The sequence below is a fragment of the Homalodisca vitripennis genome, chromosome 2 (assembly GCF_021130785.1).
Source record: "Homalodisca vitripennis isolate AUS2020 chromosome 2, UT_GWSS_2.1, whole genome shotgun sequence".
NCBI classification, from domain to species: domain Eukaryota; kingdom Metazoa; phylum Arthropoda; class Insecta; order Hemiptera; family Cicadellidae; genus Homalodisca; species Homalodisca vitripennis.
In genome coordinates, this window is record NC_060208.1 from 84,540,216 (window position 1) to 84,557,754 (window position 17,539).

A 17,539-nucleotide genomic window follows, 5' to 3' on the forward strand; every position below is an offset into this window, starting at 1 on the left:
TTGCAGTTGCATCTAAGACCTACAGGGATAAAACTGGGGCCGATTATAACCTACAAGCCATCTTTAGAGTGATTTTCTTGACTTAAAAGTATTTTATGTAAACCGATTTTCTTAAAATGTTGTATAAACCTAATTTTTGAAACTATATCGTTTGTTAACTGGTGAAGAACGAATAGGGGGACAGATTTTAGAAATTATTATTTTGATTGATTTTAGTGTTTTGGGGATTACTTGTTATTAAATCGCTTTGTTGCTCACCGGCGAATTACGACGGACGTGTGTTACATGCGTATATCGTGTTTATATAGTATATGGGTTGCGTCGTCGTGGATGTTTTTTAAGATTGGAAATTGGCAGAAATTATGTGATTCTAACACAGAGAGCGTGAAAAATGAACTCAAAACGCTTGCACTAAATTTATTTAGTATGTCAAGCTATTGATATGACTATATCATACTACATAAATATTGGAATTCTATATAGACCGCAACAGACTTGTATTTCATGGGTAATTACATAATCTATTTTTCTCTTTTACATCGTTGGTTTTTCTGAAATTATAATTGTTGTCTATATGTTCTGTGTTCTGTTCAAAATTCCGATAAACCAACCTTAAATAACCTTTTATATAGTTGATACATACCTTCAAAAGCTACAAGTTTAAATAATGTAATTAGCACAAATAATGTTAGTTTTTATGAGTTCAAATTATTTTTAATGTATTTCAGGCATTGAAAATGTTGAGAATCTTTTACCGTCAAGCAATTTTATTGTCCTTGGATGTAATCCTATTCTTTTATATTTCATTTTTGTCAAATAGAAAAGAAACAATTAATATTTGTTTCCAGTCATGCGTCGCTCGTAGAAGGATTTATTATACAACGAATTATTTGTATCTTAATTTATTCCAAAGATTTAAGTGTAAATTTGTGACAGTTTTTCTTAATTAAACTTTAAGTATTTTAACTGTGTTTTATTTTAGAAAAATTATAAATTTAATTCTGTAAAAACTTTAAATCATCCTGCATTGTAATAAGAATTCTGATCTAAGAAACACAATACTAGTTTAATACTGAATTCAATTAATGTAATACTGAATTTATAAAACTCATTGGTTTTGTAAATAATGAACTTTATAACTAAAATAATGAATAAATAACTAACTTTCAAAGTTCAATTCTAACTCCGATTTCCTTATTGTATTTAATGAAGGGCATAAATTATATTAGAATTACACTTACTATCCTAGGTATTTGACACAGTGAATAAGCACATTATAAGCTCCATTAGTGGTTATAAAACACCATTTGCATCTAAACGCGAATTATAGATTCCGAGAATCAAGGATATATCTTGGAAGACATCATTATACGCTTCCTGGAAGCTTCTGGTCCTTCTGTAATTGTAGTGGACCTTTGACTCTTCCACAACTTGAATCGCTGGCTAGCTTAGTTTATTTCGTAAATAATAATTCAATTATTTCTTTAATTCCTATTATTACGTGTCGTGGTTGACAACACATTACGAATGGAAAAAAAATACTAAAAATATGTAAAATTCTTAAAAAGTAAAATCCTCTTGTAGATTTCTGTAATATATGATAAACTATGACCGATAAAGTGAATACTACTGTTATAGTACTGTTATAGTAGTACTGTGTAGTTATACTACTGAACTTCGGATACTATCTTTATTTCTGCCACTTCCTATTTCAATTTTTATGGGCGTTTTGCACACTGGATGGTGTACCTTGTTCGAATAAATGAGTATTTCCTTAGGAAGTACTCACACGATTACTCCATTTTTTTAAGTCCAGGATAAAATCAAGAATCTTGGAAATCGTGTGAATATACGCCTATCTTTCAGTGTTACATTTTTACGTAACTGTTAGTTATATATAAAACTAATATCTGCATAAATTTAAGCAGCTAGTGACAAACTGTCGTGATTTTGGGGGGTTCTTGACTAGATAAATACGTTACAAAACATTTGTTAAAAACAAATCTCAATACTTATCGGGATGACTTCATTTATTATAAATCGTATTTTTCATAGTAAACCGACCTATAAAACATTTACTTTACGTCAGACATGAAATAAACTACCTGATAGTATCATATGAATTGACAAGCGTCCAAGGTTTGTTGTGGGTCAGCTCCCAATTTTAATTAGCGGTGCGGGTTTGTTGATGGTAGACGTGGGAATGCTGATATAGTTGGTAAAATGTTGGTAAAATTTTTATTCAATATACCTGTAATGTAAATAGTTTAATGTAACTTTTGGTACTATTTACGAATATTTATCTTATATGTGTTATTATTAATATCCTATAGGGTATATGTTAGATTAGCAAGTTCACATAGAAAATTATCATATAAACATCATTAATTATTTTTATTTTAAATTATTTAAATTACTCTAAATTAAACTTTTAAACGTTGTTTTTAGTATATGGATTTCTAGTATACATCTTTGCTCACTTGACTGTTTTACTCATTTACAATTATAGTTTAATTGTAACCCACCCAGAGTACAAAAGTTTGGCTTCTTAAGAGTGTTTAAAATCTGTATAATGGAGGCAAATTTATTGCTTCTATATTGAAAACTCTGAGAGTTATGACAGAAAGAACTGTTACGTAAAAGAGAAAATACTTTCAGGATTTCCAGCCTGTTTTGAAACTACAAAATCCCTGCGTGTTTACGTAATGAGATAGTCTTTAGGCAGACAGAACCGACCTAGTGTTTCCTCATTGAGCAAAAGCTCCAATTAAGGGTTAGCCGACACTCGTTTGGCTCCTGAATGTGTTTTTAACCACAGGAACAGATGGTAGATTTTAAGCAAATAACGGCAGAGTGTTAAAGTATTTCTCATGAATACTAAAACTTCATGAATACATTCTATAATGCTAATTATTGTTTGTTATGCTATTAAACATTGGTTCCAATAGAAAACTAAAAAGAAATATTTTCGAAATCTATTGTTGTGTTTACCATAAGGAACAATACAAGAAATTTGTTTTGGCTGTTGCTTATTGATTCTCCACAACTCTCAACTATGATTGATACTTCAATGTGCTTATTCGAAGGGGTTTTTAAACAATGAAATATTAAAGTTGCTTTACCCGAGTCAAGTGCATTTTGTGACACTAGCCTTACACATATGAACAGATCACCTTCAGATGGTACACATTTAAGATTTGGAGATCGAATCTGTATATCACCATTCTACCCGAAGAAGAACTGGAGTACCCAAATATCTCTCATACAAATGTGCACATTTCTTCACCTAACGTTCGTTATTTGTTTTGTTAAGTCTTGAAAACTCCCATTCTCCTGTAATGTATTGTGTCCTCTAATATAATGACTTTTTCTTGTATTTATACAACCAATATCCGAAATACTCAAAAGCTCTCATGAAAGTCTTTCATCTCATCAATCAATAGTAATAGTTTATCAGCTAGAGACAGAATGAATTCTACACTGGCTGTCCTTTCTACGGAACAGTAGAGAAGGTTGACGATGCGATCAGTCTCTGGCCCGAGCTCATCCCGGTTCCCAATTAATCAACCTCGCCCACTGCCTTATCACGCAACTAAAGGTCTTTCTGTCCATCAGCAGTGAAGGGAAAGCGACGCCGCACCGTCTCCTCCAGCGACTCAACCTCATTGTTGTTAATCACCTCAGTTTTAATTTGAGCTATCCGCCAAATGTTATGTAATTCGTTAGCAGTTCTGACTCACCGACCTAGTGAGTGACAACACTCTCTAGAACGGATCAAATAAATCAACCACTCGCTTCTGATCTCCTGGTACTCCCGTGCTAGTCACAAGTTAACATAAGCATAGAATCTGTTGACGTGGTTAAATCTGACTTAATTGAGATGAACCTATTGATTTTAACCACCTACACTTATATACAAATCCTATTAGATAACTCCTTATTTCACAAAACAATATTACCTTCAATACAATGTTCGTCTTAAACTCTGTCTTAAAATATGTTGTTATATAATTTTGTTTTAAAATATTGACGGTTAACTGGTATTGCCGGTAAACAATGTTTTTAATCTGTCTTTTAAATTCTTAAAAGTGATGAAATGTGAATTATTAATTTGTGGAATAAGTGAACACATGCTCTCTGCTAGGTCAGGTATTATCCAAAACGATCTTGCGAAATTCCAAAACACAAATTTTGCGATAGCTTATACTCTTTATTATAAATCTAGTTTTCAATCTTCAATCCTATAGCATTCTCTTTTACTTTCTATGGAATGTTTTCTTTTTTTTTCGTTGATAGAGCTCAACGTGTATGGGCTTCACCTTGTAATCCATCATAGAAGACGAAATTTCCATCAAAACCACTGCACTGAATCTGAAGTGCCCCATTGTATACATAACTTATCTGTGAAGTGGGCCTAACACGTTCTCTAATGATAGACACACAAAAGCCGCTTTAGAGAAAGTTCGTTCTGGTCCCTCCTGCCACACCTCCCGACCCGGTATAAGCTTGCTATCGCAGATTTTGGCATCGTGTCTTATGACATACCTAACATTTCTTATGGCGTCAACCCTGGTTAGCGCCATAAATCCTAAATTATTGTTCTTTAGGTGTCCAGATTATCACGGATGTGGGAGAATATGTTGTCCTACTTAACGCATTGTTAAATTTGTCAAATTTTGGTACCGTATACTTAAAACTTACTATAGCCAGGAAACCATAACCTCAAATTAAGCTTATATGAATTCGAAGATTTATACAATTTATACATATACGCTTTCAAAAAATTACATTAAAATCTTGAATAATTTAATATTAATTTTATAAGATATGACGCAGTAAATGCAGGTTTGCCATATAAAGAAGGTTGAAGGGAATATGTAGTCAAAAGTTTAAGGAACTATATTTATAACTGTTAGGAAAAAGTGTATATAAAGTTGAAATTTGAGTTTCTTACGAAATTAAGGGCAAAGAAATAATATTGTCTTTATTATGAAACGGTAATTATTCCAGACCCATAAAGCCCCTCTTTTTCTTCCATATCGTCCAACTTCATATTCTTACCTCTTGCTGCTTCTCTGGCCTTCTTTATCAACCGATCAGCTATTTTATCGGCTGCTATTTACCACATTTCATCGAGCGCCTTTAGCTTAAGTACACAGTTCGTACCAGCCAAATAGTTCTTGCAACACCTTGACTATACATAAGTAAACAAGTTTGTAAGTTATTATAGAATCTCAAATTCTTATTTTGAGAATTTCAAGTACAACAAAAACTCCTTTTGGTACTCGTTACCATAGAACATTATTCAACGAATCATTTGGACTTTGAGTCTTCCCATGAGCCATTCAGGATTTGAGTCTTGTACGAAAAATCTCTACACACTGGTTTGATTTTTTTATACCAGCCAAAAGGAATGAAGAGTAGTATAACCAACATTAAAAAGAGCCAACGTAAAAGGATGAAAAATGGAAAACTAGCAATGTTCATATGACGTTTTAAATGTAATTGAGTGGCTTGAAATGTTAAGCATATAGGTATTATATATCACTATTTTTTAAATAATACAGAACAAGAAAAATATAAAATTAAAAAAAAAAATATATATATATATATTTGTTGACGGTGAATTCCCCTTATTTTCATTGACCATATTTCATGATACGAGCTGCTCTTACCCTTCACATTTAACCAATAAGGATATTATCAAAATTATAAAAAATAAGCTCCATTGATTCTAATACCCCATCAAGGATTTCATGTGAATTTAAAATTAACTTTATTTTCACCAATGTAATAAAATAACTTTGAATGTGTACAAATGACTTCTCAAGCATGGTCCCGTTTTCTAGATGTCACCTTGAAGCCATTGCAATCGTCTGTATATACCGCAGATTCCTCAGTCGACAGTTCAACTTATAAAATAAGTCCTCCTTTAACTGTATGTATGAAATGTACGTGGCGATGAAAGGGGTGGAGATATATAAATGAAGATGTCAGGTGTATATAAACAGGTTATGGTAGCCGGATAGACCAGAGTACGCTCAGCTGTGGATGGCAAGGTTCGGTTTTACGACAAGCTCGCGCATACACACACTCGTTACAAGGTCGACCGCAAACCTGTCTACGACCCACATGAGGCAATCTAAAACTTCTTGACCCCATGATTATGGCCGAGACACGTCGTTGCCTTCTCTTGGTAACAGTGCGAATCCCTGTAATCTCACTGTAGTCGGTTGGATCTTAGCCCGAGGAAAATATCAAACTTCGACTACTAAATTAAATGAATACTTTCTTTAACAGAATAAAATCTTCACCAATCACTTTCATTCGTTCAGTACGTCTTATTCTATTTTATTCGTCAAAGGAAATGTCCTATATACATAAAATAATTTCCAAATTGGTAATATGAGAATAAGACTCAATACGAGTGAGGCTCAAAGCTTGTAAGTGAAGTGAGATATCTTTATGGGTATGAATATGAAATCTCTCGTAAATGATAGTTCATAGCTTTCACTCGTGATTTTTGGTAACTTAAAATTTAAGTCAGAAGAATTTTTTATGGTTTCAAAAGGCATGTAATGTGATAAATAGTATCATCAGCTTGATTTGTGATCAGAAGTATTGACTTAAATGAGTGGATCGGTGATAAATAGCTTCATAGCCGTTTTAAACTGTACTGAGCATCTGAGTACACAAACAAAGATGGAGCGTTTAGCAGATGTTCTCTCACAAGAGGTGTTACACATTCGGAGTCATTAATGCTCGTAATTGTATTATTTAACAGTTTTTAACTACATTTTTTTGTTTAGTAATAATTAAGCAGTTTTAAAATTTTCTACAAATTCAATTCATTTATCATTACATCAAGAATCCAAAATACGTTAACTTCAAAATTGTCATGTTCAAAAAGCTGTAAAAAGTACGTACTGTATGAAAAATCGAATAAACATAGATAAACGATTAAACTACCTACATTAGGAACTTGATTCCTCTCCAACTAACCCCCAAATGATCTAGGAAACCCGATTTATATTCTTTGAAAGGCAGGTTATCCTGATTGAGTGGAGATATCCAAATTTATCGGGTTTCATGATTCGTACTACTGATCACCGAGATTGACTTTGAGGGGCATTGCTGTTCGTTTTGGATATTATGTTTTCTTATTACTAAGTTCTTAGTTTATATCTGAAAAGTCTATGGCAAATCTAAATTTTGTGTTAGAAGCTGGAACTCCTTATTAATCACTCAGATGAAATTCCTTGTTAATCAATCAACCTGCTGATATATTCTAATATCGCCTTTTCCATCAAAAAGTTTGTTACTTACTCTGATTTTACAACAGCAAATACTGGATTTCCTAACTGGAAATATACCATAAGGAATAAATGCTTAACAGCTTGACTGATCCTCTTAACCCAATCAAAATATAGCAATGTAATAACATTTCAGATGATGAGATGTGTCTGATGAAGATAGTGTTGCTGTCGAAAGGCCTCGCAAAATAGAAAATTATTAGTATTCGTTGGATTGCTTTCAATCCTCCAATTAAATTCAGATTAAATTGTAGATTAAATTAAGAGTAGGCAAAAAAAGCTTCATCTACAACATCCCAGATGACATTTAGACTAGAACATATTCCACACAAAACTGATTAAAATTTAAGGCATAAATGTGGTTGTAATCGGTTTTCTTCTAGTTTAGAGTGTTAAAGACAATTTCAAAAAAACATCTTTCCACTCTTCTTCCAACTGTACGACGAACTGTTGAGTTTAAAATAGTAATTTAAACATCATGAAATCAGATTCACGGAAAATCAGTTAAGGAGTGTGGATTTTTCACAATATGTTAAAGATGATTAAGGAAATTGTATGTTTTAATACAAAAACTCTTAGTTTTAATAATGTTTAATAAAACAAACTCATAATTTCATTATGTCATGATTCATGTATGTGTTACAAATATCATGTTACAAATCTCAAACCACAGTTAAATGAGTCTGATATCAAATTTTCCCGAAAACAATTTAAATATCTAGACTTCCTCGTTTAGTGAAAAAAAACTTTTTTCACTAGCAAAATGGTGGCAATTATAAAATACAACCCAAAACATAAGCCGATTGCACTGTCTTAAAAAACGGAATATGCCTCCAATTTGGAGACTCTAACAAGCAACGCCATTGACCCCGATGGTTCCTTTGCCAGCAAATTGGTTTAGTAAAATCGTTTTGTATATTACTATTTTTCTAAAAAATTAACAATTGGATTTGAATTTGTTTTCGATTAAGGAATGATTAAGTTTTGTATCATAATTTAAGTAGTATTTATGTGATACTTATCAGTCCCTGAACCTACGTTAATTTAAAATTAACTGCTGTAGATTTGTCTACATATTTATGTTTAATTGTTTATTGACAAATCTGAAATCGTTCTGAAAATGTTGGTTCCAAATTTTTAACACAACTTTCTCTGAGCAACGTTATTTGAAGCTCTCACTGGATTCGTATCAAGTAAGTAACATCCTGCGTATTCCAAGAAGTCCACAGGATTCCCAGGATGTTGTGCCACCAGAGCTTGTTTGTTATGCAACCTGCGAACAATCGGTCATGAAATGGCCAACCCAAGCGCTCACTCTACCACGCACGATAACTTATGTTCACGTGAGACCAACTTTCCTCTATATGCTTTTGAAAGGGATTTCCTTCCGTACTCTTAATGAGGGAAATCTGCAACCAGTGTCTTAATTATGATCAAATTTTAAGGGGCCAATCCAATAACTAATTTATTATCAAGAGGACAGTTCGTTTCTTGTGTTCTGTACTAAAGGTACAGCTTGTTTAGGAAATACTGACAGATACTTTTTAGAGGTAAGATATCTCGCAATAGCATATTTTATTTTTCTTATATGAACTCTTCCTTATGATTCTCTCCTCTCCAAGAACCGCCCAAATAGTTTTCTGGTGTTTTAATAGACATGATTGGGCCTAAACGCACTCATCTCCATTTCGTAGTAATGGACTAAAAATTTATAATATATGTGCATAGTAACAATTAGGGGGGTTTTACTGCAAAAATAAATTTGACAGTCACATTAGAGCTATTCTGATATGTATGTCCACGGCGCGTATAATATGTACATTTGCTTGAAAGTAAACAATTCAAATCTATTAATTATCCAAAAACAATATCAAACATTTGAGTTTTAAACGCTATTAAATAATAAACCCATGAAATATGAATGAATGTTCAGGTTACAAGTAACATTGTATCCATCTAACCGTCGAGCTCTTGGTCTTTACCCTGAACACGCCGCTTCTTCCTGAAACCTATTTAGAATTTACAAATCTCCATAATTTTAGAGTAACGAACTCTAATATTCTTCGTGGAAATTGTCCAAATATTGTCTAAGGAAGAAATAAAACGTTTGATGAACAAAGTGTTTCTACACAGTAAAAAAGTATGGTTGACTACAAAAATGTATTTCACAATACAAATCCATGTACTATATTCATGAACGAGTAAATGATTCAATGAGATTGGCAGTTTCTATGGTGTTTTTATTTCAATGGCTCATTTGGTATTGCCAGTCCTTCTTCTTCTTCTATGGAGTGGCCTATTGCCATGCACTTAAGCCTCAGGGGCTTTTTGTGCACCCCGGAAGCTCACAATGAGGCCTACCTGTCCATGATTTCAGCAGTTCCACAAACCGCCGAAAACAACCTATCAGGTCTTCCTGGGGAAATTCACCATCCTTGTCCAAACTACCAAAGATGACATACCGCTCACTTGCTATTGTAGGATGTTGTAGGATTGTAGGATGCTCAATCAAAGTGTAGGTGTTCGGCAGTTTCATCCTGCTCATCACATATTCTACAAAGCGGATCCTCTCAAAGGATGCCGACTCTGTGAAGATGCTTCCTCAGGTGACCATGTCCCGTAATCAGACCTATATCCCGAGAGAACTACTTGAGAGAAGGTCAGACGTCACCCTGGAGGAAGGCGACAGTAGTACCAATCTGCCAGTCCTTACAATATCAGAATGTTATTGTTTCAATGGACTTGGTAGTTCTATTGATGCCTAGTTTTAATTTGTTTTGACATAGTGGCGTATCTTAAATTTCAATTCTGAAATGTTCACCACGACATTCATTTCATACTATGTTAAGGTACAACATAGATTATTTACGTTATTTATGTTATGTATGAACATTGAAATTCTGAACTTAAATTCAATCCTGGATCTTTGTGATGATAAAATCTCTCGATTGAGACCCTCGCCCCTCAATGCCGCTCACTAGGTTACAACATATATAAATACAAAATTAAATATATTGCAAATACTGAAACCTCCTCAAGGTGTAATCTTACTGCTATTACGAGTGCATGCCTCTGTCCACTATTACTATGTAAAACCCCCAGTTCCCATTTGTGGGAAAGTGTGACCCTGCTGTGTGACCTCTGACTGTGGGATGTTAATTGTTTCCCGGACCAACAGAGAGCGCTGAGAGCAAAGTTACGTTTCATGACGCAATGTCTGCTTTCACTGTCCGATCTTAAGAGGTCATCTCGGTGGCATGTTTTGGCACCTCTGATGTCTTGCCCCGTGATAATTTGAGGTTAGGAGAAATTCGCAAATATTTCGAGTCTTATTTACTGATTCCTTTCTAAAAAGGATGGTGTTAAATTGACTTCCGGAAATATTAATTCAATAAAATTGTAATTTCACATCCGATTAATTTGAAATATATATTTGGGTCATTAATATATTAAATACGTTATGCAAATGTAAGTTTCAAGAATATGAAGAATATATTATAAATAGTTCAAATGCAATTGTAAAAGATAACTCAATAAGTATTGTATAAAAAGTTATCTATTACAAGAAAATCTTGAATTAAATTCCTCCGAATTTACATTACGTTATTTTATTTCTTTGGGTAAATTATTAACGTAATTTATTAGTTAAGTATGAATAGAATTAGCATGTTTACAAGAATAACATTCTAAGGTCTGCAGTCGATAATGAACATAAAACATACTTTAATAGTTAGCGGTATATGGAAATATAATCGCAAAACTTGTTTACAACATTTTGTTATAAGAATCTCAAAAAGGAAGGAAAACTTGTTTTTCAAACAAATTATATTCTGTAGATTTTGCAAAGCGCTTTCCTAAAAAGTATGTAAAAAACTAAATTTGAAGACCTGGTTTGGAAATCTTGACGGGATTTTATTTTAATAGTCATGGACTCTTTTATGATGTTGAGAAAACCAAGAACTCAACGCATATTTACACATTTCTTAAAACACAGTTGAGAAATGGCCTTGAAATCATGATTTTAGTAAATTCAGGATTATCAAACAGTCCACTCCCTTCAATTTATGAACTGTTGGATAAAGAAAAGTGCATGATTTGTCAGGCTAAAAGAGTAGATAAGTCGCTTCGATTCATTTCAATATTTTTATCCTACCTCTCGAGCCCCCCTCTAAAGTTTTAAGAGAAGGTAGTCTTAGCTCAAACGTTTCCAAAAATAGTGTTATAATACGTTAATGAACATGTATAGTGCACAACTTTCATTATGCCAAAGAGATTCAAGGTTAAACTGGAAAAATACTTTGAAATATTCCCAAGTAAGGTTTCTTGTACAAGGCAGCTGTTTCTAAAATTTTTATGAAAATTTCACTTTTTCAAAATCATTCGGCTCATAAATTTTAAATACATCCAACTAACCCTTGGCTTGAATATTTTAATGACATTTTCAAACGATATACAACAAAGTGGGAGAGGGATTGTTTTTTATGTGGAACCTCGGTGAAGAAAAGCCCTCCCTAATTTTTAACACACAAAACCCTAGATCCAATTGAACTGAAAGAAAAACACAAAAAATATTCTCAACCCACACCCGTCCAAAAACCATTCGTGTTGAGATTACTCGTATTACTCAAATGTTAGTACACGTTCAACTGTGTCTGGTCGACCTCACAAAGTCCCCACATGGAGTAGGATCGATTACACAATGTTACGGACTGTCATGATCCTGTTTCTCTAATCCAGTTGTAAAGCTCCTGCACATTGAACTAGCAAGGCGTACCTTACGGACTCCTAACTGGTCGTCAAATTGAACCATTCCCATTCTTCTCAGGTCTTTGGCATCCAGTTACTAGAGTTCGCACTCAGCAAAAGCTTTTCCTGCGTACTTTTCAACATTTATTCTAATACTCATTTATTCTTCAGTAGGTACCCTACATTAGTAATAATAATTCAGTTTTTGATTCACAGAAAAGAGAAAACACAGAAGCCATACAGCCATGCGTGGTATTATCATTATCAGAATTAGGACAAACACTAGCGAATTGTCTGCTAGATACCTCCGTAAGACGTCTTGTTTTAGTTTTATTCTGACATGGATGATGGCAACAGGAAATAAGCAGAATTAATAAATTCTTAAACAAACTCAGTGTACCCGTATTACATTTTAATATGTTACATATTAACACATGCCTAATCATTCCAACACATCTAACATCATTTTATGCTGACTTGGTAAGTAGACTTTTATTATATAAACACTAATACAAAACAAAATTGAATGAACAAAAATGTGAATGTTTCTGTGGCTATGTTAAAAAATATTTTGTATGTAGATTTTTAAATTTTGCATAAAACTTCATTTCTACATAACCAAAAATAAATTTATTATGTTTCATATCCAATCATGGACTTTAGCTGGGTGGGATCACTTTATCATTCAGTAGGATGATAAAATTTTTTACGGAAGGTATAACAATTTCTTTTCCGTATGTTTGTCTAGAACTATATCATTCAAAAATGAAATGAGCTATATTGTGGACTTTAAATGTTGCATTATTAAACATCAGCGAAGCCTGTTATGTAAAACGTAGTGCAGCGTACTCCTACCTTGCTGTACGCAGATTGCACATGATCCTGTCAGAACATAATATGAAATATAATCATGCCAGGTATTGTTATTATTTGTTATGAATTATGATTAGTAATATAGTAATAGTGTTCACTACTTCCATAACCATGGTATTCTATCAAAATTTGTATATCCACCGTGTTGAACCTTCATATGTCGAAAACAAAAGTTGTACGTTGTCATAGTCTATCTAAAAACTGTCATTAAGGCAAGTATAATAGTTTTTATATAATTATATATAAAACATTGGTCATTTTCGACAGTAAAAATGATAAGAGTTTTGCGGCAAAGCACCTCGACCACAATTGTATCAGATAGCAACTCATGCTAAACTCACGACCAGTTACACTCTGTGCTATCTATATAAAATTTACTCTATATACGTATGTGCAAAGATGAAACCTCCTCTGATGAGTTCTCAATGTAAATGAAACTGATCGTTACTTAGCATGACTTATCGTAAAATCCGTCATCGATTTCACGAAAAACCAGTTTGTATGATTATATAAAACTAATTGGTCCATGTATAAACTACTCAGAAAGCCAATTTTAATGAACTAATTGGTTCGGGAGTGGTGGGAAACTAATCAATAAATTTCATAGTCGTATTAATTAATATGTCGTAGTAACAGTACTTAAAACCGGTGAGGAAAGTTGTTTTTGTTCTCTTAAATTTTCAGTACTTATGTCCAATGCTTATTCTCTATTATTTATTGTATACACTTTGAGATTGTTGTTGTTGATATTTTGTTCTCAACAGCATGTATATGGATAACAGTGACTATGGAATGACTTCACTTCTGGAATATTTCCAAGTCACCGTTACTAACTGAGATCTATTATCTATTCATGTAACTTTTTGTGTAGAAGTTTTGTCAGATTATTTAACATGTTCTAGAAATAGTAATTAAAGCCGGTAAAACAGTTGTTTTTATTTCCTCAGTATTTATGTTTAATAGTTATTATTTATTGTACACACTTGAAGCTTATTATGTTGACTTGTTTCATTTCTCTGACAGCGTGTAATGGATAGAAGTAACTGTGGTATATCTCCAAATCCCCGTTAGTTACAGAGAGCTATGTGGGTTTATTGATGTCACCGTTTATAGAGAAGTTTGGGAGCGCCTGAAGAAATAAACGACCTGTCGGGTGAAAGCGTGATCCCCCACACCTGCACGCCAACACGACAAGTATTATCGTCAAAAACGATGCAAATGAACTTCAGTTGACCAAACGACACTTGTACTATGTAAAGCAGATGATATTAGAAACGAGATTGTCTAGCAATGGGACTGTTCTGGGGAAGTTCATTCATAAGTCTAGTTTTCAGTTCTTCCTTCTTTGGATATTATTGATTGTTCTTGCTTCTGTCGGTGTAAATTTATCATGATCTCCTAAGAATCCAATTTATATGTTTGTCAGATAACGGTCAGTTTTTAGTATAAGTAAAATTGAAATCTTAAAGTCTACTCAATAAATATATACTTTCACCTTCTGATGCTTTATTAATGAGAATATATTTTATAGGAATTCTCATTGGAAGTTTTTCCGTGAAATCCATGGCTATTGGGGTGTTTCTAGCATTGTGCTCAACCAGATTCTAGACAATTACGTAAAATCACGTCATTCAGTTTTAGGTATTTTAAATGTCCTTCCCTACTTTCTTGTACATTTCTTTGGGTATGAATTGTAATTGCCCCAATAATTTCGCAAAGCAAATATTTTATTAGAATTAGTTGATAATCTCGGCCATCATACTCAACTAATGACTTATCATACTATTTGAAATGTAAGCGTGTTACTGTGACATATGATTTTGTACTACTTTTTAATTTTGACCAACGCCCATCTAAATGATAACACTTCTGTTACAATTTATAAAGACATATTCATCTTTTACTGTAGTTAGTGAGATTTATATTATATTAATTGCATATTAAAAATCGCCATAATTTTAGTCGTATACTTGGAGTATTATTGTACTGCTAAATAAATTGTACATGGAAAACAAATTTGTTTAGTGGTTTAATTTATATTAATACATTTTTAATTCCTAGTGTCTTAAAATATAGGTACGGAATGCGGTAATTTGCTCAATATAAAATCACATTTATATATTCAATAACAATAACTTAGCTCGAGGAGAGACATGCCAAGTAGTGGCCTAAAATGCAAGCAAGACAGACAAGTACTCGCATGTACTACCAAAACATCATTGGTAGTGAGTGATTTGGTACATCTAAAAATGGCAGAACACCAAGGGCACATAAAATTCACCCTGCGTAACAAGCCGAATAAAGGAATTTGATGGGAGAATTATTTATAACATTAGCTTCATTTTTACTATGACTTATTACGCGTAAATGGATTTTAAAATTATTCACACTACTATGAAATCTGCAAAAGATTGAAACACAGTTTAACACGATAAGATGCGACCTAGCTAAATACTGACAGTGCTATTTTCAAAACCAAAAGCTTTTGGTGCACTCCAGAATAACCGCAAAACAGGTTTATTTATCCATAGCTGATATATACCTAACGCTAAGTTTGTATTTGCCTCGGGAAATCAGACCTAACGGGCCTGAGGTGAAAGTTGCCTTCCAACAACATGTACGTTTCTACTTCTTGGCAGTTAAATTCCATAACGTAATTTACCCAAAAGTGATTTAAATGAATTCAAAATCACTATCTCCCCACATTAGATAGGATTCATAAAACACGTTGCACTATCCCGCCTAAATCCTCCGTGTTGCGAATTTTCAATATTTTTGCTTGCATTGATTTTATGACACATTTGGGAAGACGAGTGGATAATTTATTACAAGAATATATTAACCAAGTTAAAATATAACTTGTGGGAATATTGTGTATAGTGTGTGCAATACGTCGTTTGTTAAGGTTATATTGGATTTACAGTAGTTTTTATTACAAAGTACATATTATGTTCTTGCCGAAGGAAAATGAACCTTGTACAATGGGCTCTAATTTCCCATCCTCCAGTAGAATGTAACTGATATAAGTTGAAACTTAAAGTCCGTAATGTATTCGATTTTTTAATTTGTTTAATTGAAAACCAACTTTGTATGGATATATCCTAATCTTTGACATTCGGGCGTTGTTATACAATTGTTTTTCTACACTAATTAAAAAGGTTATTTCATTTTTTATATTCAAAGGTCTTAAATTCCACAGTATCAAATTATTTTCCAATACATTCCAATGCAGATTCTTGAATTTTATATGAGATTTTATGTTCATCTCACAATTATATATCCAAATAGAGGCCTAATAAAACTTGTTGCAAAATGTGCTATTGTTGTTTCCTTATTTCACACAATTTACCACTTTCTTATATAGGACTGTAATGTGGACGGACATTTGTATGGGACATTTTTGGAATGTTTATTGTACGATTATGATAAACCAAATGTAAATTTACCAAGTTGCCAACATGTTCTGGCCTCTGACATTTGAACATCTCGTGGCTTATTATTTCGAAATTGTCATGATATATGAATTCGTAGGGGGCGTTCAACAACCATTCAAAATTATTTATTGCTACATTATGATCAGCATAATTAATATTTAATATGTGAAAATACACATCATATTATTTAAATATCAAATTTAATAAATGAAAATCTTTTGTATTTTACCTCATGCACTATTTATTTTATAATATATTGCTTTTCTTGGGCACTATCTAACTTTTAGGAGTAATTCTTTTATTATTTAAGACATGGTTATGCTTAGATTAAATGATAATTCGTAGTTGAGATTTTCTCCTAGTAATATAGCTTAGGTTAGAATACGTTATATTTCGATGCGACGTAGTACAGCCCATTTTATTATAATTATTATATTCTATATTGTTTTGGGCATTCGATACGTAGAATATTTTCACATGCAATTGATTACAGTGCATTGTATATTATTTTAGTTTTTAGGCTATTTTAAAAATTTATTTGCTGAATATTCAAGCTAAAGTTTAATATTTCTTTGTTGAAGAATACCCAAATGATTACCTACCACTACAACTAACTACAACTAACTACTACTAATACCTACTACCGTTTTCTGGAAAACCAAACATTAATCAACTTCACTAAAACATGAATCAATTAAGGACCTGTAATTTTTTAATTACTTTTTCAGATGTTTGATATGTATCTGTTCCATAAAAATACATCAATTCACTGTGTTGTCAATTATTCCTAAAATTAATCTACTCCGTACGGCCCGAACGCAGTATTCAAACTACAAATTAGCCGCTAAGGAAGGTATCAATGTAATCTGTGTAGACAATCAGCTGATCTTATCGGAGAAAGTAATCAGCTGTTGTCTTTGACCCGGTCAGCTGTAAGCGGCTCATTGCTGTGTCACTTGGTCCTCAGTTAGACTAAATGTGAGACTTGAGTGGTCGACGTTGTTGTGCAAATACCACTCTAGTTTTCTTGGCTACAACAGAGAAGCAATATCTTCGAAAAATACAACCACCCTTATTAGACGACAATGCGTGAGTATTTATTGTAATAGAATTTAATATAATAAGTATACAACATTTCGCAACTTGTCACACTCTAACCTGATAGTAAATTAA

The 17,539-nt window shown here is 32.8% G+C and overlaps 1 protein-coding gene across 2 annotated transcripts in view; it reads left to right on the top strand.

Annotated features, from left to right (window-relative positions):
- LOC124354285 (alpha-tocopherol transfer protein-like) overlaps nucleotides 1-17,539 on the top strand; it is a 61,326-nt gene that overhangs the window by 14,661 nt on the left and 29,126 nt on the right. The window contains exon 1 of one of the 2 annotated variants that reach the window (XM_046804625.1): nucleotides 17,301-17,455. The exons of the other annotated variant lie outside the window; for it this stretch is intronic. Coding sequence (XP_046660581.1) covers nucleotides 17,452-17,455 — 4 coding nt within the window. The 5' untranslated portion in view covers nucleotides 17,301-17,451. Of the gene's footprint in view, nucleotides 1-17,300; nucleotides 17,456-17,539 lie in introns of those variants that run through there. 2 annotated transcript variants of the gene reach the window in all.